A 24,534-nucleotide genomic window follows, 5' to 3' on the forward strand; every position below is an offset into this window, starting at 1 on the left:
ATATCACCAAACGTGAATAATAAAACGTTAAAAACATTAAAACGGTAAAAGCACACTTATGTATATTAGGGCTGTCAACTGATTATTATTATTTTTTAAATCACATTTTGGAATTTGGACTAAACATGATTAACTCACAGGTGATTACTTGCTTGCATAATTAAAATAAGAGTAAGAAAAGACTCCAATATTTGTACACAATGTAATTGTATTGTCAGAATGTCATCTAGGAAAATGTTTAAAACATTTTACTTGAATGCATGTCGTTTATTTGCACACAATTTGGTAACAGTTTTATCTAAAGTTCGTTCAGGCTGTATTTTGGAGTGAAATTTGCCGGCGAGCACGGCAGCAGGAGTCTCCTCACAAATTTTTCTACTGACGTTTGCATTGATCCGATTACTGTTAAGGTAAAAAAGCTTGTGTGGTCCAAATAAATTGCTGAATGTAAGTGTGTTCATCATTAATGCGGTAACCTATTGTGAATAATCATATGAGTTAACTTGTTAATTTTGATAGCCCTAATCTGTATATATATATATATATACATATATATATATATATATATATATATATATATATATATATATATATATATATATATATATATATATATATATATATATATATATATATATATATTATGTTTAACAGCACAAACGTTTGGGGCAAGTTTGGTGAGATTTGGACAAGGTGGGTTGCTGAGTGACGTATCTGGTCAGAAAATGTATTTTAGAATGACCTAAAAATCTTAACAGCACACTTTTTTTTTTTAACGCCACAAACCAGCACAAATGTAGCACATAAGAATGCAGTGTTACGCTAATATTTGCAATGACATGGGGACCAGCTTCACAAAGGTGTATTAGAGCTCTTGTTGCTAAGTTATATTGCATGGTAGAGTGAATTAACTAAATATTTGAGCCATAATCACGTTAATGTTTTTCGAGTAGAGTTACTGTCACCATTTCTCACAGTGTAAAACAGATATACACAAATGTATACAATAACATCAATGATACTATTCAAGAGGCCAAAGATACACGAGGCTATACATGGTGGGGACAGCATCATGCTGTGGGGATGTTTTTCAGCGGCAGGAACTGGGAGACGTGTCTAGATAGAGGGAAAGATGAATGCAACAATGTAGAGAGACAACCTGGATAAAAAAAATAACGCTTCCCATCCAACCTGGTGTAGCTTGAGAGGTGCTGCAAAGAGGAATGGGCAAAAATAAATCGACGGAACTGCCCAAAGATAGATGTGCTCATGGCATCATATTCAAAATGACTTGAGGCTGTAATTGCTGCTAAAGGTGCATCAACAAAGTATTGAGCAAAGGCTTTGAATACTTTTTTTTTAGTTTGTTTTAATCAATTTGCAAAATATATATATATAAAAAAAGATGACCATTTTTATATTATGGGCTATTGTCTTTAGAATTTTGAGGACAAAAATGAGTTTATTCCATTTTGGAAGAAGGCTGTGACATAACAAAACGTGGAAAAAGTGAAGTGCTGTGAATATTTTCCGGATGCACTGTATCTCTCAGAAATGTTCCACGCATGATTATTAGTCGCTCTGCTCCTTCACACTGTAAAGGTTGGCGAGGCTGCGGTCAGAGGCACCATGGAGCCAGTCTGGAAGTCAAAGTCAATGAGAGTGTGTGTGATGGTGCTGACACTGCTGCTGGATGAGCCTGTTCCCACCTGGCGCTCCTGCAGGCTGCGCAGGTAACTCTGCAAAGTGCAAACATAGCGGCAATGATTTTTGTGAAAAATTATGAATGTTGTTGTTTTGTTTTTTTTAAATTTGCCTGTACACTGACCGGTGCAAGGACATCCCCTGCGTAGCGTTTAAGAGCTGGAGGCCTACGCCGACGGTAATGTGGAGGCCTTCTTCTTGACTCTGCAAAATTATGCTTTTTGGAATGTTTCTTCATTGTTTTGTGTGAACCTGGGGAGGAGATACAATATGAGTGTTACAATGTAGTGTACAATAGGTAGGCAATTCATACGGCCCCATTCGTCACGGTTTACCTGACACATGAATTGTGACAAATTGGAGGGGTGCACTATGCCCGTCAGCCGCCAAACAGCAGTAAAGTGTTGAATATCTTAAAATGTGTTTTGTGGCAATTCGAACTTTGACCACAGTTGCTATGCAGAGTGGTGCTTTCCATCATTTTCAGCAAACTGCATTGCTTCCTATCATGCGAGATACACCCAGGAATGGGGCCATATAAATCCCTTCCCAACTGTATTTCACTATCAACACCCTCCTGTCTTACCCTGTGTATGAGACGCTCCTTTGGCTGTAAACTTCCACTGCGCCAACACTCCTGTCAGACTTAAAGCAGGGCCAATTCCACCGATGGCCCAGTTAAACCAACATAGTGGAAGTGGGGCTGCTTGACAGAACACATCATACACCTGATCAGGCAGCATGAAGGCTCCCACTAGGTAATCCACACACAGCATCACAGTGATGGCACCAAACACGGACGTGTACATGATGACAAACACTTTCTGCCACTGCAGGGTGAACACAGCTACGGCGATAGCGGCTGCCATGATGGCGCCGAGAGGCACCCACTCTGGTGTGATGCGGTAAAACTGTCCGACGACCACGAGGGTGGCAGAGGAGAGCAGGCAGCCCAGTTGGAGGCCGCAAAAGAGGATCCCCAAGGTGGGCACCAGCAGGGTGACCAGGCCAACGAGCACCCCCACGCCCAGACCAATCCCAGCTCTGGTTTCAGCCCCCAGGTGAGCCCCCAACACGGGTTCATTGTGGTACAGCAGCAACACAGAAACTGATCCAAACAGGAAGCCAGAGAAGAATATGACAATCTTGAAGCAGCGGTATCCTGGGAAGACAATGCACAGAAACAACTATAACAGTATTTGTCATTTGAAATCTTACTTTTGCAATACTACAAATACTGTGTGAAAAAGTACAAAGTGTATTAACTCAAAATTGTCTATGTGAATATTAGAGTGGATGGTTGTTGTGTTGTGTGTACTGTGACTGATTGGCGACCAGTCCGGCGGCGAAGTGGAGAACGGGGTTGGATGTCACACTTTTAATGCTGATCATCAAAACATATTTCAATAAACATCCCTAAATTCAATTGTTGGCTTAACATGTGCAGCCTTTTCCTTTTACAACTCATTGAGGTAATTAACGACCAACAACGTCATGACACATTGTGACAACCAACCCCACCACGGGCAATTGTGATTAATCATGATTAATCACAGTAAATTACTTGCTTGCAACATTTTTAATTAACTTAAAGAAATACCCCAATATTTTGACACAAATGTAATGTAATTGTCAGAATGTCATACTGGAACATTAAAACATAACCTGACTCTCGCCAGACCCTTGTTGTTCGCTGAGCTCCACACAAGGGTCTGGGCTCGAAGGCAATGCAAACTCTTTCAAGATAGCAAAAAATAATGAACCAATCAGGATCGCCGGGCGGGATTTCATAAATGTGACGTAGCGCCGAAGCAACTGTTTGATTCAAACAACAATGGCGGTGTTGTACCATACTTGCCAACCCTCCCGTTTTTAGCGGGAGACTCCCGGTATTCAGCGCCTCTCCCGATACCTTTTCTCCCGACAAACTCCTGGTATTCAGCCGGAGCTGGAGGCCACGCCCCCTCCAGCTCAATGCGGACCTGAGTGGGGACAGCCTGTTCTCACGTCCCCTTTCCCACATTATAAACAGCTTGCCTGCCCAATGATGTCATAACATCTACGGCTTTTAGAGAGTAGAGTGCACAACTGCGCACAGAACAAGGAGACGAAGCAGAAGAACGAGGAAGTTACAGACATGGCGACGCCGTCGACGAGCAAGATGAAGAAATATGCTTGCAAGTTCCAAAACGAATGGAAACAAGAATTTCAGTTCACCCAGGACAGTTCAAAGGGGAAGGGGCATGTAATTATGTTGCCTGTACATTTTGTAAAACAGACTTCTCCATTGAACACGGTGGCCGAGTCATGAACGGAGGAGAAGTTAAACAGGACAATACTGCCATCTATTGGATAGCCCCCGGAACACTGAAATTCAAGTATTTATTTTATTTATATGTATAATAAAATAAATATAAATACATATATATATAGCTAGAATTCACTAAAAGTCAAGTATTTCATACATATATATATATTTATATATATATATGAAATACTTGAGTTGGCGAATTCTAGCTGTAAATATACTCTCCTCTTAACCACGCCCCCAACCACGCCCCCCGCCTCAACCACGCCCCCCACCCCCGACCAAGACCCCCCACCACCCCCACCTCCCGATATTGGAGGTCTCAAGGTTGGCAAGTATGGTTGTACCGAAATCTGTTACCCATCGGAATTTGTAACTCTAGGGGGCGATGTTCCCATGGTGTTTGTTTGATGGTTAAACGGCAAGCCCAAAGAGGAGGAGAAGAAGAACGCTTGCGTAAATGGCGTAAACTATCCTTTTCACCCTTGCTCCTGATGGCTGCTGGTTAGCGCCTTGCATGGCAGCTCCCGCCATCAGTGTGTGAATGTGTGTGTTAAAGGCCTACTGAAATGAATTTTTTTTATTTAAACGGGGATAGCAGATCTATTCTATGTGTCATACTTGATCATTTCGCGATATTGCCATATTTTTGCTGAAAGGATTTAGTATAGAACAACGACGATAAAGATTGCAACTTTTGGTATCTGATAAAAAAAAGGCTTGCCCCTACCGGAAGTAGCGTGACGTAGTCAGTTGAACATATACGCAAAGTTCCCTATTGTTTACAATGATGGCCGCATGAAGTGAGAGAGATTCGGACCGAGAAAGCGACAATTTCCCCATTAATTTGAGCGAGGATGAAAGATTTGTGGATGAGTAAAGTGCAAGTGAAGGACTAGTGGGGAGTTGAAGCTATTCAGATAGGGAAGATGCTGTAAGAGCCGGGGGTGACCTGATATTCAGCTGGGAATGACTACAACAGTAAATAAACACAAGACATATATATACTCTATTAGCCACAACACAACCAGGCTTATATTTAATATGCCACAAATTAATCCTGCATAAAAACACCTGCGTGTTTGTTATGCTAGCTCCTAGCTCCTCTGCTAGCTCCTAGCTCCATAGAACACGCCAATACAATTCAAACACCTGATCAACACACACCATCACTCAGCCCAAAAGACCGTTTCCTTAACCCAAGGTTCATAAAGCTTATATATTTTTAAAAAGTTACGTACGTGACGCGCACATACGGTCAAGTTATCGAATGTTTAGCAGCCAAGGCTGCATACTCACGGTACCTGATATTCAGCTGGGAATGACTACAACAGTAAATAAACACAAGACATATATATACTCTATTAGCCACAACACAACCAGGCTTATATTTAATATGCCACAAATTAATCCTGCATAATAACACCTGCGTGTTTGTTATGCTAGCTCCTAGCTCCTCTGCTAGCTCCTAGCTCCATAGAACACGCCAATACAATTCAAACACCTGATCAACACACACAATCACTCAGCCCAAAAGACCGTTCACCTAACCCAAGGTTCATAAAGCTTATATATTTTTAAAAAGTTACGTACGTGACGCGCACGTAGGTACGGTATGTGTTATGCTAGCTCCTCTGCTAGCTCCTAGCTCCATAGAACACGCCAATACAATTCAAACACATGATCAACACACACAATCACTCAGCCCAAAAGACCGTTCACCTAATCCAAGGTTCATAAAGCTTATATATTTTTAAAAAGTTACGTACGTGACGCGCACGTAGGTACGGTACGTGTTATGCTAGCTCCTCTGCTAGCTCCTAGCTCCATAGAACACGCCAATACAATTCAAACACATGATCAACACACACAATCACTCAGCCCAAAAGACCGTTCACCTAACCCAAGGTTCATAAAGCTTATATATTTTAAAAAAGTTACGTACATACGCAAAAAAAAGCCAAAGCTGCATACTCACAGTAGCACGTCTGCGTCTTTGTCATCCAAATCAAAGTAATCCTGGTAAGAGTCTGTGTTGTCCCAGTTCTCTACAGGCGTCTGTGTATCCAAATCAAAAGTCCTCCTGGTTAGAGTCTCTGTTATCCGAGTTCTTCCATCTTGACTGCATCTTTCGGGAATGTAAACAAAGAAGCGCCGGCTGTGTACTGTTGTGGCTGACTACGTTCGAAAAATACGTCCATTTCGCACCGACAACTTTCTTCTTTGCTTGCTTGGCTTCCTTCTCCATAATGCAATGAACATGATTGAAACAGATTCACGAACACAGATGTCCAGAATACTGTGGAATTATGAAATGAAAACAGAGCTTTTTCGTATCGACTTCAATGTGGAAGGCATACCCGTGTTCGCCGGGCTACGTCACGCGCATACGTCATCCTCAGAGGCGTTTCGAACCGGAAGTTTAGCGGCAAATTTAAAATGTCACTTTATAAGTTAACCCGGCCGTATTGGCATGTGTTATAATGTTAAGATTTCATCATTGATATATAAACTATCAGACTGCGTGGTCGGTAGTAGTGGCTTTCAGTAGGCCTTTAATGGGTGAATGTGGAAATACTGTCAAAGCGCTTTGAGTACCTTGAAGGTAGAAAAGCGCTATACAAGTATAACCCATTTATCATTTTCCAAGATGGCGGCGCTTCAAGGCAGCGGCTTCTTGCGAGCGCTCCTGGAAGTGTAGACCGATTTGGCAAAAACACCCGTCAATTCAGTCAATTTCATGGCTGGCTCACAGCGTGTTCACTCCGTGATCACTTACGACCGACTTACGATTCTGGATGTGGAGAAATCGGGCCATTTTGGGCTGAAAGATGCGTGTACGGTGGACCTACTCGCTAGCTTGGGAATTCTTCGCGAGCTACATCCAGCAGTGGCCTTTGAAGCAGCGGCGTCCACTACCAGCGGAGACCGTCAACGAAAGAGACGTAAGCGATGCGCTCGGAAGCAGAAGCGGGGGTGTCGGGCGGGGCTAACAACAAAGCTAAATGCGTTGTTGTTAGCGGGGCTAACGAAAAAGCTAAAAGCTAATCCACAAAGAAGCGCTAATAAAGAATCTGTTAAGATAGAACTAGCCAGCGCCAGGCTGGATAATCCCTGCACACATAGCAATTCTCTTAGAATAATATACAACTCACATAATGTTTTTTCTGCGTCAGAGGTGGACATGCATTTTACTGAGGTGGCAAACAATCTAAAAATTCCTGTCATATCAATTCCTAGATATGGTCGAAATTATTTAAAGTGCACTACGCATAATAAACGTAACATTATTAATATTGCTACTACGGATACTTTCAACAAAAACTCCTCAAAACAGCCCACTACCTATAATATGGGCTTTTAAAAAATAAGGTAATTGTCTTCCAAAACGTTATTAGTTAATGAAGTCATTAGAGACAACAATCTTGATGTCGTTGGTCTAGCCGAGACCTGGCTCAAACCAGACTAATTTTTTGCGCTGGGTGAGGCGTCTCCTCCTGGCTATACGGGAACGCATATTGCCCGTCCCATTAAAAGGGGTGGGGGTGTTGCACTAATATACAACAAAAACTTTAGCCTTACCTCGGACCTAAATAATAAATATAACTCGTTTGAGGTGCTTACTGTGAGGTTTGTCACACCGCTGCCTCTGCACCTGGCTGTCATCTACCGCCCCCCAGGGCCCTATTCGGACTTTATCAATGAATTTTCAGAGTTCGTTGCTGATCTAGTGACGGACGCCGACAATATAATCATAATGGGAGACTTTAACATCCATATGAATACCCCATCGGACCCTCCATGCGTGGCGCTCCAGACTATAATTGATAGCTGTGGTCTTACACGGTGGTAGACGGGTTAGTGCGTCTGCCCCACAATACGAAGGTCCTGGGTTCGATCCTGCGCTCGGGATCTTTCTGTGTGGAGTTTGCATGTCCTCCCCGTGACTGCGTGGGTTCCCTCCGGGTACTCCGGCTTCCTCCCACTTCCAAAGACATGCACCTGGGGATAGGTTGATTGGCAACACTAAATTGGCCCGAGTGTGTGAATGTGAGTGTGAATGTTGTCTGTCTATCTGTGTTGGCCCTGCGATGAGGTGGCGACTTGTCCAGGGTGTACCCCGCCTTCCGCCCGAATGCAGCTGAGATAGGCTCCAGCGCCCCCCGCAACCCCGAAGGGAATAAGCGGTAGAAAATGGATGGATGGATGGATGGATGGGTCTTACACAAATAATAAATGAACCCACTCATCGCAACGGTAATACGATAGATCTAGTGCTTGTCAGGGGTGTCACCACCTCTAAAGTTACGATACTCCCGTACACTAAAGTAATGTCCGATCATTACCTTATAAAATTCGAAGTTCTGACTCATTGTCAACAAACTAATAATAATAATAATAACTACTATAGCAGCCGCAACATTAATGCTGCCACAACGACGACTCTTACTGACCTACTGCCTTCGGTAATGGCACCATTCCCAAATTATGTGGGCTCTATTGATAACCTCACTAACAGCTTTAACGATGCCCTGCGCGACACCATTGATAGTGTAGCACCGCTAAAGCTAAAAAGGGCCCCTAAAAGGCGTACCCCATGGTTTACAGAAGAAACTAAAGCCCAGAAATTATCATGTAGAAAGCTGGAACGCAAATAGCTTGCGACTAAACTTGAGGTTTTCCATCAAGCATGGAGTGATAGTTTAATAACTTATAAACGCATGCTTACTTCAGCTAAAGCTAAATATTACTCAAATCTCATCCACCTCAACAAAAATTATCCTAAATTTTTGTTTAGTACAGTAGCATCGCTAACCCAACAAGGGACTCCTCCCAGTAGCTCCACCCACTCAGCAGATGACTTTATGAATTTCTTTAATAAGAAAATTGAAGTCATTAGAAAAGAGATTAAAGACAATGCATCTCAGCTACAACTCGGTTCTATTAACACAGATACGACTGTATATACGACGGACATTGCCCTCCAAAATAGTTTCTCTCTCTTTGATGAAATAACATTGGAGGAATTGTTAAAATGTGTAAATGGGACAAAACAAACAACATGTTTACTTGACCCAATTCCTGGGAAACTTATCAAGGAGCTTTTTGTTTTATTAGGTCCATCAGTGTTAAATATTATAAACTTATCACTTTCCTCTGGTACTGTTCCCCTAGCATTCAAAAAAGCGGTTATTCATCCTCTACTCAAAAGACCTAACCTCGATCCTGACCTCATGGTGAACTACCGGCCGGTGTCCCACCTTCCGTTTATCTCGAAAATTCTCGAAAAAATTGTCGCACGTGTAACCCAGACTTGAAAACACCATATGCCTGGAGTTGAAATAATTAATTTGAGTTAAAATAATTCATTTAGTAAAGATACATTAATTTCAGTTAAATAACTAAGTGTTAAAACAGGTACAAACTAATCTGCACTTTACGTTATTCATTTATACTTTTAACCTGCTCTACAAGTTGTTAAAATAGAAAATACACAATATACATAAAAATGTTGACACAAACATGGTGTCTTAACAGAAATTGCAGAGGTAAAAATTACCTGTCTCCATGATTGTCACCTCTAGAGGGCAATCAGTGAGCCTGTGAGCCCTTCCGTGTCACTCGTTTTGACGCAACTTCCTGTAGTGTGGAAGAAGAGAAACTCCCCTTCCGGTTTTGTCGGTCCACGGTGGCAATGCAAACACACGCGGAGAACCTGTCGATCAATCCTTGGCCATCCACTCGGTAAGGCTTGAAAATAAGCTTGCAATTCGATCCATCCACATTTCTAATGTTGTTATACAACTTTTGATCTGTATATTGTGTTGTTTGAACCTTGTAGAGCAGTGTGACATCCGAGTGTAATATTCACTGACTGACATCCTGTGCAGTCATTTCACTTGATCAGCGGTGAGTGAATAACAATGATGTGATGTTTTATTTGAGCCATAAGTGTTGGTGATATTTATTTTGTTCATGTTTACAGCACATGCTAGGAACACTGATTATTTTTGTTTTACTGAAGTAATAGATTACTGAGTACTTTTGATTTAGTGATTGAAGGGGTAATTTTTAGTGCATCTCTCACCTGTGCTAGCAAGGGAGAGATTTAGCACGTTGTAACCTTATATACCTCCAAGTTGCTACACAAAAGTCCATTTTGAGCATTAATGTGAACTTTGTGCAATTAACCTACCTCGTTTAATTGTGAACTTAAAGGTGCATTTAAATAGTATTTGTATTTTTGTATTTGAAGAAACATTTCATATATTTTTGAATATTTGAACAATTGGAAAAAAGAACTATAATAAGTGCTTAACTTTTATTTTGATATTTCATATTTTGAAAACAAATACATTGTAAACCAAAGCATTTGAGATACATGATTGGTGATTAATGACATGATTGAGCTAAGTAATGCTAGTTAAAAGTATTTAAGCTAATTCATTGTAATTTTGGAACACAGTTAAAACCAGTGTGTGTGAATAATACAAGCTATTGGGTCTTGTTTGATCTATTATTAGGTCAGGTTTTTTGATTGGGTGATTCAAATACCATCTTAATTCCTTGGAGCACCTTGTGTGGAGAGGACGACATCGCCCTTCCAGCCCAGGTGGATGAGAGGCTCCGCAGTCTCTCCAACTCCAACACTGATTCCCCCCATTCCCCAGATCCATCAATCCGATTCCCAGTGCATACTGGGTGGCGAGCTACCTGAGAATCTGGACACTGCGGTGCAGTGTTGACGTCCCCTCCCCCACGGTCTGTGCGGTAGGACAATACTTATACAGTGCACTGTTAGCTACAGAGAAACGGGCCCCAACGAACTATTTAAACAAACTTTGGGAACTTTGAAAAAAGGGTTTCTATTCTGCCGGCTTTTCTTATTCTTGTTCATTATTTTTCATATACTGCAGTTGTTGTAAATTTATATGTGCACTTTTCAATATATGTATGGCCATTCAACATTCAAGTTCATGGTTGTCTGTGTCATTATTGATATGCAACACTGGCTCTTAAAAACACTAGGATTCTTCTGATACTAGTCCAGTTCGATATTTACACCATTGACTACTACTCACCTGTTTCCTCTATTACTAGTTCGTAACTAGGGTTACACACAGCAGCTAAATGAACACTTAGCGTCTAACAATCTCTGTGAACCTTTTCAATTCGGTTTCAGGGCAAATCACTCTACGGAGACAGCCCTTGCAAAAATGACTAATGATCTATTGCTAGCGATGGATTCTGATGCGTCATCTATGTTGCTGCTTCTTGATCTTAGCGCCGCTTTCGATACTGTTGATCATAATATTTTATTAGAGCGTATCAAAACGCGTATTGGGATGTCAGTCTTAGCCTTGTCTTGGTTTAACTCTTATCTTACTGACAGGATGCAGTGTGTCTCCCATAACAATGTGACCTCGGACTATGTTAAGGTAACGTGCGGAGTTCCCCAGGGTTCGGTTCTTGGCCCTGCACTCTTTAGTATTTACATGCTGCCGCTAGGTGACATCAAACGCAAATACGGTGTTAGCTTTCACTGTTATGCGGATGACACCCAACTCTACATGCCCCTAAAGTTGACCAACACGCCGGATTGTAGTCAGCTGGAGGCGTGTCTTAATGAAATTAAACAATGGATGTCCGCTAACTTTTTGCAACTCAACGCTAAGAAAACGGAAATGCTGATTATCGGTCCTGCTCAACACCGACATCTATTTATTAATACCACCTTAACATTTGACAACCAAACAATTAAACAAGGCAACTCGGTAAAGAATCTGGGTATTATCTTCGACCCAACTCTCTCGTTTGAGTCACACATTAAGAGTGTTACTAAAACGGCCTTCTTTCATCTCCGTAATATCGCTAAAATTCGTACCATTTTGTCCACAAGCGATGCTGAGATCATTATCCATGCGTTCGTTACATCTCGTCTCGATTACTGTAACGTTTTATTTTCGGGCCTCCCTATGTCTAGCATTAAAAGATTACAGATGGTACAAAATGCGGCTGCTAGACTTTTGACAAAAACAAGAAAGTTTGATCATATTACGCCTATACTGGCTCACTTGCACTGGCTTCCTGTGCACCTAAGATGCGACTTTAAGGTTTTACTACTTACGTATAAAATACTACACGGTCAAGCTCCTGCCTATCTTGCCGATTGTATTGTACCATATGTCCCGGCAAGAAATCTGCGTTCAAAGAACTCCGGCTTATTACTGATTCCCAGAGCCCAAAAAAAGTCTGCGGGCTATAGAGCGTTTTCTATTCGGGCTCCAATATTATGGAATGCCCTCCCGGTAAAAGTTAGAGATGCTACCTCAGTAGAAGCATTTAAGTCTCATCTTAAAATTAATTTGTATACTCTAGCCTTTAAATAGACTCCCTTTTTAGACCAGTTGATCTGCCGTTTCTTTTCTTTTCTTTTCTACTCTGCTCCGGGGTGGACCGCTAGCCTGTTCATCGCATGGGGACATCTCTACGCTGCTGACCCGTCTCCGCTCGCGATGGTTCCTGCTGGCCCCACCATGGACTGGACTTTCGCTGATGTGTTGGACTTTCACAATATTATGTCAGACCCACTCGACATCCATTGCTTTCGGTCTCCCCTAGAGGGGGGGGGGGTTACCCACATATGCGGTCCTCTCCAAGGTTTCTCATAGTCATTCACATTGACGTCCCACTGGGGTGAGTTTTCCTTGCCCGTATGTGGGCTCTGTACCGAGGATGTCGCTGTGGCTTGTACAGCCCTTTGAGACACTTGTGATTTAGGGCTATATAAATAAACATTGATTGATTGATTGATCATTTTATTTAATGCTGAAACGTCAGTTGTCAGAATTTCAGCATTAATAAATTACACACAACAGCTGATACAATGGACTCATACTATAATGAAAGTAAGTCATTGATTTCCAGAATATGTGTAATTTATTAATGCTGAAATTCTGACAACTGACGTTTCAGCATTAAGGATAGTTTACGCCATTTACGCAAGCGTTCTTCTTCTCCTCCTCCTTGGGCTTGCCGTTTAACCATCAAACAAACGCCATGGGAACATCGCCCCCTGGAGTTACAAATTCCGATGGGTAACAGATTTCGGTACAACAGCGGCACGCAGCGAGGAGTTGTGTGCTGACATTGATTCTGCTATTGCAACTGTTTTGTCGAATCTATCAAATATTAATTATTTAAAAGATGAACAGAGAACGGTTTTGAAGGCATTTATTGGTGGCGAGGATGTTTTGGCTCATCTTCCGACCGGTTTGGCAAGAGCTTGATTTACCAAATAGCTCCACTGGTGGTGAAGGAAATGGGACGAGTGCAGAACCCAGTCGTTATAATTGTCTCCTCGCTGATTGCTCTGGTAGAGGATCAGATCCGTGAGGCTGGATTATTGGGGGTAATGTCTGCTGACATTGCTGCGTTGTTTCGGTAAATTTATCTAACTTTTCGCTCTGTCGTTATCCAATATGTCGGCTGTTCTGTTTTGGATTTCCCAGCGTCGCTCTCATCAGCGTCACAGGTTGATTTCGATGTGAGGGGTTGAAGTAGCACGTCATTCAAGATAACGGACAAGTGGTTTATCCAATCACATACAATGATTTTTTTACAAGGCCCCGCCTTCTGTAATACATCTCCTATTGCGAAGTCCCAGATCCTTGTGTGGAGCTCAGCGAACTACAAGGATCTGGGGAGAGTCATGTTAATTAAAACATGCTACTAGTACTAATTCTAAATATATGTAATTTATTTGCTGAAAACTTGATAACACTCTTATCCAAAGTCCCACCACGATGCATTTTAAAGCCACATTTGCCAGCGAGCACACCAGTCGGAGTCCCTTCACTCATCTCTGCACTCATCTCTGCACTGACGTATGCAATGACTTGATCACTGACCGTATAACAACCCACGTCGCCTTTAAATGGGACCTATTGTGCAAAACCATTTTTTTTATACCTGTTGATACCTGTTTTGGGGTATTTGGGATCAGCATAAGACAATTTGAAATTGAACCAAAAAGACATGGCGGAGATATGAATTACACAATCTTGCCTTTCTTCATACTTCCTCCAAACGAGCCATTTGGAATTTGACCAATTTGTGACATTTTTCCCAAGTGTGACGTCAGTGGATTTCTCCATTAAAGATTTACTCGAAGAGTTTTGCTCGAGTCCGTAGTCGTAGTCGCTGTAGTCAGTAAGTTCTTTATTTTTCTCTATCTTGTTGTGCGGAAGACTTGCTCGTACGTGCACATGCATTCTCAGCTGTTCCCATTTTTAATAAAAAGTAGCATAAAGTCCGAATTTATAGCTGTCAAAAGACTCCGTTGAGAAGCTGCAGACGAAGTGGAGGCACGTAAATAAGACCGCATTCTAAAAAGACTGTCAGAAAGCGGTTTGAAGATGGTCTGTAAAACACAATCTATGCACAATTTTGACCAAAGAACCATCATTACATGTTATGTAGACCACAAGGAAGTGTTATAATATGACCCCTTTAAAGTAACCATCCACGGTTAAAGGAGCATATGGGGTCAAAATAAATTGGGTGATTAATGATAACTAATGCTAATGCAATATTTTTTGCGATTAATCACATGCGTTTCCTCGTTTTGATAGTCCCAGTAAAAACATTGTTAGGAAATCCTTCTGTGTATGTGCTATTTATGAATATATAAGTATATGTGGTAAACTCCAAATTGATTTTTTGCTAACATCCAGACTAACAACAGTGTAGCAACTAGTAAGATAGCTAATACTAATAATCTAAACTACAGTATAACCTTAAAGGTAACCAGGAGAAATATAATCTTAGAGGAAAAATGTAATTTACAACATTTGTACGCATGTACAACACTTAAGACCTTCAGTATATCAGTATGTGGAATTAAATTATGGAATGGATCAACCAAATAAATCAAACAATGTACTAAGCCGAGTCATACCAAAGACTATAAAAATGGGACCCATAACCTCCCTGCTTGGCACTCAGCAACAAAGGGTTGGAGTTGGGGGTTAAATCACCAAAATGATTCCCGGGCGCGGCGCCGCTGCTGCCCACTGCTCCCCAAGGGGATGGGACAAATGTAGAGGACAAATTTCACCACATCTAGTGTGTGTATGACAATCATTGGTACTTTAATCTTAAAAAAACTCTTCAAATTTAAAGTTTACAAAGTACAAAGAAGCAGAACCATGATAGACATTCTGAATTTATCTCATCCATCCTTTCATTTTCTAGATAATCTTACTCATCTCACCATATGAAATATAACTTACTTCACTAATTATTATTTATTTATTTTTAATGTTATTAGTTATGGAGTATATTGTGAATAAATTGAGAACAGGAAGTGAACAAAAGTTTTAGCAACTGCTATGTAAAGGAAAAGGGTTAGGATTAAATAAGCTCTGCTTCTTCCTACTCCTTTTCGAACATGTTGAATAGAGAAATTGAAAATTGTGATGTATCATGTTATATGCATGCATGTTCTAAACAAACACAAACTCAACTCAACTCAACCTTCTCTTCACACGTTTTAAGGGTAACAATTGTTTTGTTATTAAGGCATTGTGCAAAATATAAGACAAATACACTGATGAATATCTACAATTTGACTCGTATAACAGAAATAATTACGGTATGTTGTTTTACTTCTGAGAAGACTATGTAGGTGAGCTCTGCTCCTAATACCGTAAATTTTAGGGGTGTGGGAAAAAATCGATTCGAATTCGAATCGCGATTCTCACGTTGTGCGATTCAGAATCGATTCTCATTTTAAAAAAATTGATTTTTTTTTTGGATTTTTTTTTATTAAAAAAAAAAAAAAAAAAAAAAAAAATATATATATATATATATATATATATATATATATATATATATATTTCTAATTAATCAATCCAACAAAACAAAACACAGCAATACCATAACAATGCAATGCAATCCAATGCCAAAACCAAACCCGACCCAGCAACACTCAGAACTGCAATAAACAGAGCAATTGAGAGGAGACACAAACACGACACAGAACAAACCAAAAGTAGTGAAACAAAAATGAATATTATCAACAACAGTATCAATATTACTTACCATTACAACATAGCAGTGATTACAAATCCCTCATTGACATTATCATTAGACATTTATAAAAAAAAACAATAGTGTCACAGTGGCTTACACTTGCATCGCATCTCATAAGCTTGACAACACACTGTGTCCAATATTTTCACAAAAATAAAATAAGTCATATTTCAGGTTCATTTAATAGTCAAAACAAATTTACATTATTGCAATCAGTTGATAAAACATTGTCCTTTACAATTATGAAAGCTTTTTACGAAAATCTACTACTCTGCTTGCATGTCAGCAGACTGGGGTAGATCTTGCTGAAATCCTATGTATTGAATGAATGGAGAATCGTTTTGAATCGGGAAAAAAAAATCGTTTTTGAATCGAGAATCGTTTTGAATCGGGAAAAAAAATCGTTTTTGAATCGAGAATCGTGTTGAATTGAAAAAAAAAATCGATGTTGAATCGAATCGTGACCCCAAGAATCGATATTGAATCGAATTGTGGGACACCCAAAGATTCACAGCCCTAGTAAATTTCCATTCCTTAATTTGAGAGACAGCGCTCTCCCGTGGCGAGATATGATTATGACAACCAACCGAGTTCAATCTACCCGGCCTCTGTCCCAGTCAGTCAGCTGGGATAAACTGTAACTCACCAGAGACCCTGAGCAGGATAATGGGTAGAATATGAATACAAACAATACAAAGAAGCCTGCTTGAAATAATAAGAATAAATAAACATGCAATGTTAAGTAGGCTATTTTCATAATTCAGTTCAATTTGTGAGAGCGGTGAGAGGTTGTTTACAGACTGTCACATGATTTCAAGTGTGAGTCCAAAGGTTCCACACTCCTCAAAGCACTGCTGGAAAAGTGTTCACACAAGGAGTTAAAGAGGAAGCAAAACATTATGAATTTGCTTGATATGTTATTTAATACTCGTAGTGTGTACTGTGTGGAAGTCAGGCATGCCAGTGTTACTTCCTTTAGGGAGAGATCTGTGTCCAAATTGGAGCTTATCCACTTTAACCCACATTACTGTACATCTGCCACTTAGCACACTTACACTAACTAAAGGCGAGTAGGGCTTGGTAACATGTTTGCAAAGGTTTGACATTCTTTACAATAATGTAATATATAATATATTACATATCGCATAGTCCTACTTTGATGGCAAGCCAAGGCCAACAGTAAAATGACCGCCACATTTCGTTCAGCATAACTCCATGTTGCATCCAACCTGACGCACTGCATTCTCTTCCATGTACGCAGATCACCATCTTCCCGTGCAGAGTGCGATTCTATGAGCCAACCCAGGTTACGCATAAATCATATAGCCAACTACCATGTCAATACACAAAGTAGAAAATCATTACCTGTAATGCATTATATTGTGCCAAGCAAATACCACCCCATATGTGCCTGATGCACATACAGTACCAGAAACCGCAATTAGCCGTGCTAATGTTGGAACACATTTCCTCAGCGTATCAGCATATTGAGAACGAAATAGGCACTGACACTACCCATATACACATAGGTTTTATTTGTCGAAAATATACTTTGCCCTGTCAGTTGGATGACACATTGACATACAGGATAACGGGCATATATTTCCCCCGTTAGCCTATATGTCGATGTGTCATTGACAGGGCTAGCATGCTAAGCATTCGTTGCACGAACATACTAGCCTTGTTAGACAAGATCATAGACTGTATTGGACAATATAGTTTACATACGGAATGTCCATTTCCATTTATTACAAGTAATAAGAAAACGTAAATGCCTTACTTACCCATCAAGGAGGAAATGAGCAAGTTTGGCGTCAGGTTAAAAAATATTTTCCGCCTTCAATCGTCTCCATCTTTCAATTCCTCGTTTTGTTCCTGGTTTTGTCATGAATAAGTTGAAAATCGTAACGACGCCTTTAAGATTTACTAAGGTCTGATATGTTTAGTAACTTTACCAGTGGCAGTAGCTTGATGACGAGGGCGGTGCGTAACTGGCAACCTGAATGTGACACACTCACAGACTTTCTTATTGGTCAAACGGTGGAGGGCGGAGCATCGAAATTAAAACAATAACAAGATTTTGGGGCTGTAAATCTAATTTTGAAATGAGCATATCCCGGCTGAATGACCCTTATCAGTTATAGAGGTATTCGAAAAGAACATGATATATTAATGCCTTTTGACATATCAGGGCCATTTAATGATGACTTGACATTACATTTCTACATATGGCACCTTTAAGCTATGTAGCTTAGGTACATGTAGCTTGTTACTGCCCATCACTGCTGGTAGGAATAAGAGAGCTCTTGACGGTGGCTGTGCCTGAATAAGGAATTGTTTTTAATGTGATGTTTTGAAGACCCTGGAAACATCTAGGCACCCGGCAAATGCCTGTGTCCTTTTAAAAAAAGGACTTTAGATAAAAGCGTTACCAAGTTCTGAGCAAATAAATTCATTCAAGAAAAACATAAAAAAAAAAGGTTTTAGATGAAATTCTGTCAATAAAATTGCATTTTGTGTCAAAATATTGGGGTCTTTTCAAAAGTTAATTTAAATCATGCACCCAAGTAACTTTCTGCGATTATTTGTGATTAATCAAAATGTAAAAGTATAATAATTTGATAAAAAAAATAAAAATTGACAACACTTTGAAAAAATTGTAGCAAGGGAATCGAAATACAATTCTGCCTAGGACCTCAATTTATCCAGGAGTGGCCGTGCATGGAGGGGTTATGTCCATTATCAGGTTTAGCTTGTGAAATGTTTACCTAGAAAGCAGTAGATAAGTCCAAACGAGAGGCAGACGGAGCAGACAATGGACGGGATGACCTCGTGGCTGTGGTTGATATCCAACATGCAAATGTCCATCCCAGCAGCCGGCTCCTTAGTAAAGTTTAATGACGTGTCTGCCATCTTGGAGGCGGATTGCAGTTTCCAGCACAGACGCTCAGCATGAGAAACTGCCTTGTTCATGGTGGCGTGATCAAGCTGGGATGTCCCACATGTGAATGATAGTGTCTTTAACTCTTTTATCCTGCAGAAAGAACACACACTATTTAGACATATTGGGATAAGCAATAAGTTATATTATAGCAATAAGTTCCTAACTTTTCCTTTTATCTTTCTTCATAAGTGATTTCCTAAGAGGAGTCCATTCAAATTCATGACGTGTTCTTAAACGGCCAAATTGTCCCCACCTGCTGTTCTTAAGTTGCTGAATGCCAAATGGTTAGCGCGTGCGTGTCCATCATAATTTGCATATAAACACGCCCTTATTTCCCCAATATGCATATGTAAACACCCTTAATTCTGTAATTTGCATAGGTTAACACCCTTAATTTCCCATATAACTGCACAATTCCGTCGGAAAAGCCAAAGATCAAATACACGGAGAAAACACAAACAGACTACAGAAGAGAAATTCGTATTATCCCGCGGGGGAATTACATAATGTCAAAATGTAAGTTTAAGAAAGGGGGGACTGCTGAGGTAGCCTAAAGCGTTCAAATAAATATTCGTCACTTCGGGCAAATAGGTCTATGGTCGTGAAATATGCGCTCCCTCCCCAGGGCACGATCTGCGGCATCTTGCAGTAGCAGCAAGAGCATTGTCATTGTGTGAGTTGAGTCTTTTAAAGAGTCACCAATCACTAAATCAACGCCCCGGTAATTGATGATTGTGTGTGTGTGTGTGTGTGTGTGTGTGCGTACGTTTGTACGTGCGCACGTGCACGCACACGGTATTTTGAAATGTCTATATATTGCTCATTTTGCTATATGTTTGTCTGTCTGTCTGTCTGTCTGTCGTATCTATATCTATCGCTATCTATCTTGATTGATTGATTGATTTTGATTGAAACTTTTATTAATAGATTGCACAGTACAGTACACATTTCGTACAATTGACCACTAAATAGTAACACCCGAATACGTTTTTCAACTTGTTTAAGTCGGGGTCCACGTTAATCAATTCATGGTAAATCTATATATCTCTTTCTCTATATCTATCTATCTATCTATCTATCTATCTATCTATCTATCTATCTATCTATCTATCTATCTATCTATCTATCTATCTATCTATCTATCTATCTATCTATCTATCTATCTATCTATCTATCTATCTATCTATCTATCTATCTATCTATCTATCTATCTATCTATCTATCTATCTATCTATCTATCTATCTATCTATCTATCTATCTATCTATCTATCTATCTATCTATCTATCTATCTATCTATCTATCTATCTATCTATCTATCTATCTATCTATCTATCTATCTATCTATCTATCTATCTATCTATCTATCTATCTATCTATCTATCTATCTATCTATCTATCTATCTATCTATCTATCTATCTATCTATCTATCTATCTATCTATCTATCTATCTATCTATCTATCTATCTATCTATCTATCTATCTATCTATCTATCTATCTATCTATCTATCTATCTATCTATCTATCTATCTATCTATCTATCTATCTATCTATCTATCTATCTATCTATCTATCTATCTATCTATCTATCTATCTATCTATCTATCTATCTATCTATCTATCTATCTATCTATCTATCTATCTATCTATCTATCTATCTATCTATCTATCTATCTATCTATCTATCTATCTATCTATCTATCTATCTATCTATCTATCTATCTATCTATCTATCTATCTATCTATCTATCTATCTATCTATCTATCTATCTATCTATCTATCTATCTATCTATCTATCTATCTATCTATCTATCTATCTATCTATCTATCTATCTATCTATCTATCTATCTATCTATCTATCTATCTATCTATCTATCTATCTATCTATCTATCTATCTATCTATCTATCTATCTATCTATCTATCTATCTATCTATCTATCTATCTATCTATCTATCTATCTATCTATCTATCTATCTATCTATCTATCTATCTATCTATCTATCTATCTATCTATCTATCTATCTATCTATCTATCTATCTATCTATCTATCTATCTATCTATCTATCTATCTATCTATCTATCTATCTATCTATCTATCTATCTATCTATCTATCTATCTATCTATCTATCTATCTATCTATCTATCTATCTATCTATCTATCTATCTATCTATCTATCTATCTATCTATCTATCTATCTATCTATCTATCTATCTATCTATCTATCTATCTATCTATCTATCTATCTATCTATCTATCTATCTATCTATCTATCTATCTATCTATCTATCTATCTATCTATCTATCTATCTATCTATCTATCTATCTATCTATCTATCTATCTATCTATCTATCTATCTATCTATCTATCTATCTATCTATCTATCTATCTATCTATCTATCTATCTATCTATCTATCTATCTATCTATCTATCTATCTATCTATCTATCTATCTATCTATCTATCTATCTATCTATCTATCTATCTATCTATCTATCTATCTATCTATCTATCTATCTATCTATCTATCTATCTATCTATCTATCTATCTATCTATCTATCTATCTATCTATCTATCTATCTATCTATCTATCTATCTATCTATCTATCTATCTATCTATCTATCTATCTATCTATCTATCTATCTATCTATCTATCTATCTATCTATCTATCTATCTATCTATCTATCTATCTATCTATCTATCTATCTATCTATCTATCTATGATATTAATTTAACATTAGACAACTTAGAGAACTTGTCACACTTAAGAACAAATTTAGGCCACCCTAAGAGTGCTCTGTTTTGTTCTTACCTATGAACAAATCCCAGCTAAGAAAACATTGGTGAATACAAACATCTCCTTAAAAACTTTGTAAGTGGGCCTAAAAACAACATTTTTTCTTAAGAACGGTGGCTGAATGGGGCCCATTGCACTCCGGCCCAGCTCACGTGTTGAAAAAAGGTGCAATTCCCTGTGAAGGAAGGAGAGGAAGAACCCCCAATTCTTCTTTGAGTTGAGCATTTTCCCTTCTCCCCTGCTTCTTTTGTTCACATGCAGGATGCAGATGAGGAAGTGACCCACAGCAGCATGTTTTTCCTGGCATGATTTTATGCTCGCCATGATGTTTACTCTGGTCTCGGCTTATTAGTGAGAGGAGATATACGCTGTTGAGGCAGAGCCGCACGTTCAGCAGATGGTATTAGAGAAGCTTTAGCAAGGTGAGTCTAAAAGTGCTTTCCACTTATCCACAATAGAAACACATTCACGCCAATGAAAACTATGACTTTTGCTCCAGGCAAACCTTTGTTATTTCTCTCAGAAAAAAAAGTGAGTGGTTTTGCGTGAATAAATAACACTTTTGCAAAGTAATAAGCGTAGCCTACCTGCAAGTGTCAAACTGTAGCACTCAAGTCAGGAGAGATCAGCAGTGTGTGTGTTTCCTCTGCGAGCGTGCAGTCATGTGAGCAGCTGACCATCTGCCCCTGGTGATAGTGCAGGGCTGCTGCCAAGTCCAAGGCCAAGCAAGCCACCTGAGAGTTCAGCTTTCACTACCCATAATCCTCCTGGGCACCGGACTCTGCCCCTGTGGGATGACAGTGATCCCCCTGTAGAGCTGGAAAAGGACACAAGATGCACCATTTAAAAACATTTTTTTTTTTTACATATACACTGCAAATTGCTTGCCACCTACCAAGATTTGAAATTATATTTCTGGAAATTTTCCCTATAGAGCTACTTACTTATTTTTAGTCATTGATTTTACATCATAATCTTAATTATACGGTTTGAAGATAGTCTTTAAAACATAATCCATGCACAGTTTTGACCAAATAATCATCATTACACGTTATGTAGACCACAAGGAAGTGTTATAATATGACCCCTTTAAAGTAACCATCCACTGTTAGAGTAAAGGAGCATATGCAGTCAAAATAAATTGGGTGATTAATCTGCGTTTGTACATAACTATGTATGTATCAACATACATACATATTTATTTTTTTGCGATTAATCACATGCGTTTACCCGTTTTGATAGCCTCAGTAAAAACGTTGTTAGGCAATCCTTCTGTGTATGTGCTATGTAGGAATATATAAGTATATGTGGCAAACCCCAAATTGATTTTTTGCTAACATCAAGGTTAACAACAGTATAACAACTAATAAGATAGCTAATACTAATAATCTAAACTACAGTATAACCTTAAAGGTAACCAGGAGATATATAATCTTAGAGAAAAATGTCATTGACTTTACATCATAATCTTAATTATAAATATGCATAATTATATTTTGTCTAGTCTAGTTTAAAAAATGTTACAATTGAGAAAATAACTCTTCAAATAAGATATTTAGATTTCCACATAGAAAACTTGTTTAAAGATTCTGCAATACCGAGGATGCCTGATTCAAGATTTGCAAGTTGAATATTGTTTGTTTTTATCAAAATAAAATACTTAAAAGTCCTGCTAATTTATAGTCATAAAAAAAACAACTTAATTTAGAATGTCTTATCAAGTAAAATTAACTAGCTGCATGAATAGAAAATTTTACTACTTTTTAGTATTTTCTTTCCTAAATTTTAGTCTTTTATCTTATATTTTGTCAGCTCTTTTTTGGCAGGATAACCTTTATTTACTGAAGTTTATTGTGTTTGAACGTGCATCCTTTTAGCTTAACTTTAACATACTTCTTGTGACATGCAATAACACTTATTTGTATATACCCCAGGAAGACTGAATACTTACAGTATTTGTGAGGATAGATGAAAATTAATAGATAGATTTATACTTTTATTTTTATACTACACTGCCATTCCTATTAATCCCATGCCAATCTATTCAGCACCCTTATAGATTTTATATTTTTGTATTTTATGTATGTTTATTTAATATATGGGGCTATTCAAATGCTGCAAACTTGTAGACTGCCACTTATTGCAACTTTTCTGAGCATGCAGCCTGCTATCTAGTGGCCAGAGGACACTAATGCAGCTTGTCCGACGTAAACTTTTTTTTTTTTTTTACATTTTTTAAACAAAAAACCAATATGACAAATGCTCACATTTTCACTGGACGATATTAACAGAAAGATAAGTGATAGCAGGTCCCCCCAGGCTAAATTGGGACCCTAAGCAGAATTTTATTTCAGGCCCCCCCACACATATTTTCTTTCCCCACAATTTTTTTTTATTAATTTACCATCCATTTTCTACCGCTTGTCTCTCTTGGGGTGCCGGGGGTGGTGGGGCGGGGTACTGGAGCCTAGGTAACCATTTTTATACTTTTTAAACTTGAATTTAATTAGATGCATGTTTTGTACTAAAATGTATGAATTAACTTTCAAAATGTCAATGAAACTCATGCATGTCCTCGGGGCCTCGTTTTGCGTGAAAATGCACATGCAAAATGCAACTTTACCACAACATTTTTGCTAGCTCTTTCCTGCTCAGTCCCTGATAAGAATATATTGG

The 24,534-nt window shown here is 38.8% G+C and overlaps 1 protein-coding gene and 1 long non-coding RNA gene across 2 annotated transcripts; one reads left to right on the forward strand and one right to left on the reverse strand.

Annotated features, from left to right (window-relative positions):
* Positions 1–1,302: 1,302 nt before the first annotated feature.
* LOC133653741 (transmembrane protein 198-like) lies at positions 1,303–22,565 on the reverse strand. The gene is made up of 5 exons (XM_062053382.1): positions 22,446–22,565; positions 18,877–19,142; positions 2,291–2,866; positions 1,829–1,956; positions 1,303–1,739 (listed from the first exon to the last, which is right to left on the reverse strand). The coding sequence occupies exons 2-5, from the start codon at positions 19,079–19,081 to the stop codon at positions 1,590–1,592; spliced, it is 1,059 nt and encodes a 352-aa protein (XP_061909366.1). The 5' UTR covers positions 19,082–19,142; positions 22,446–22,565; the 3' UTR covers positions 1,303–1,589.
* On the forward strand, positions 9,669–10,965 carry LOC133653742 (uncharacterized). The gene is made up of 3 exons (XR_009826766.1): positions 9,669–9,757; positions 9,855–9,922; positions 10,537–10,965. It is a non-coding gene; the product is annotated as an uncharacterized LOC133653742 (long non-coding RNA).
* Positions 22,566–24,534: the final 1,969 nt, after the last annotated feature.

This window comes from Entelurus aequoreus, linkage group LG07, assembly GCF_033978785.1.
Source record: "Entelurus aequoreus isolate RoL-2023_Sb linkage group LG07, RoL_Eaeq_v1.1, whole genome shotgun sequence".
NCBI lineage: Eukaryota > Metazoa > Chordata > Actinopteri > Syngnathiformes > Syngnathidae > Entelurus > Entelurus aequoreus.

Coding starts and splice junctions, on each gene's coding strand:
- LOC133653741 (XM_062053382.1), bottom strand. CDS start 19,081: ATGAACAAGGCAGTTTCTCATGCTGAGCGTCTGTGCTGGAAACTGCAA. Junction 1,957..2,290: donor AGGAGCGTCTCATACACAGG/GTAAGACAGGAG, acceptor TCTCCTCCCCAG/GTTCACACAAAACAATGAAG. Junction 1,740..1,828: donor CAGGGGATGTCCTTGCACCG/GTCAGTGTACAG, acceptor TGCACTTTGCAG/AGTTACCTGCGCAGCCTGCA.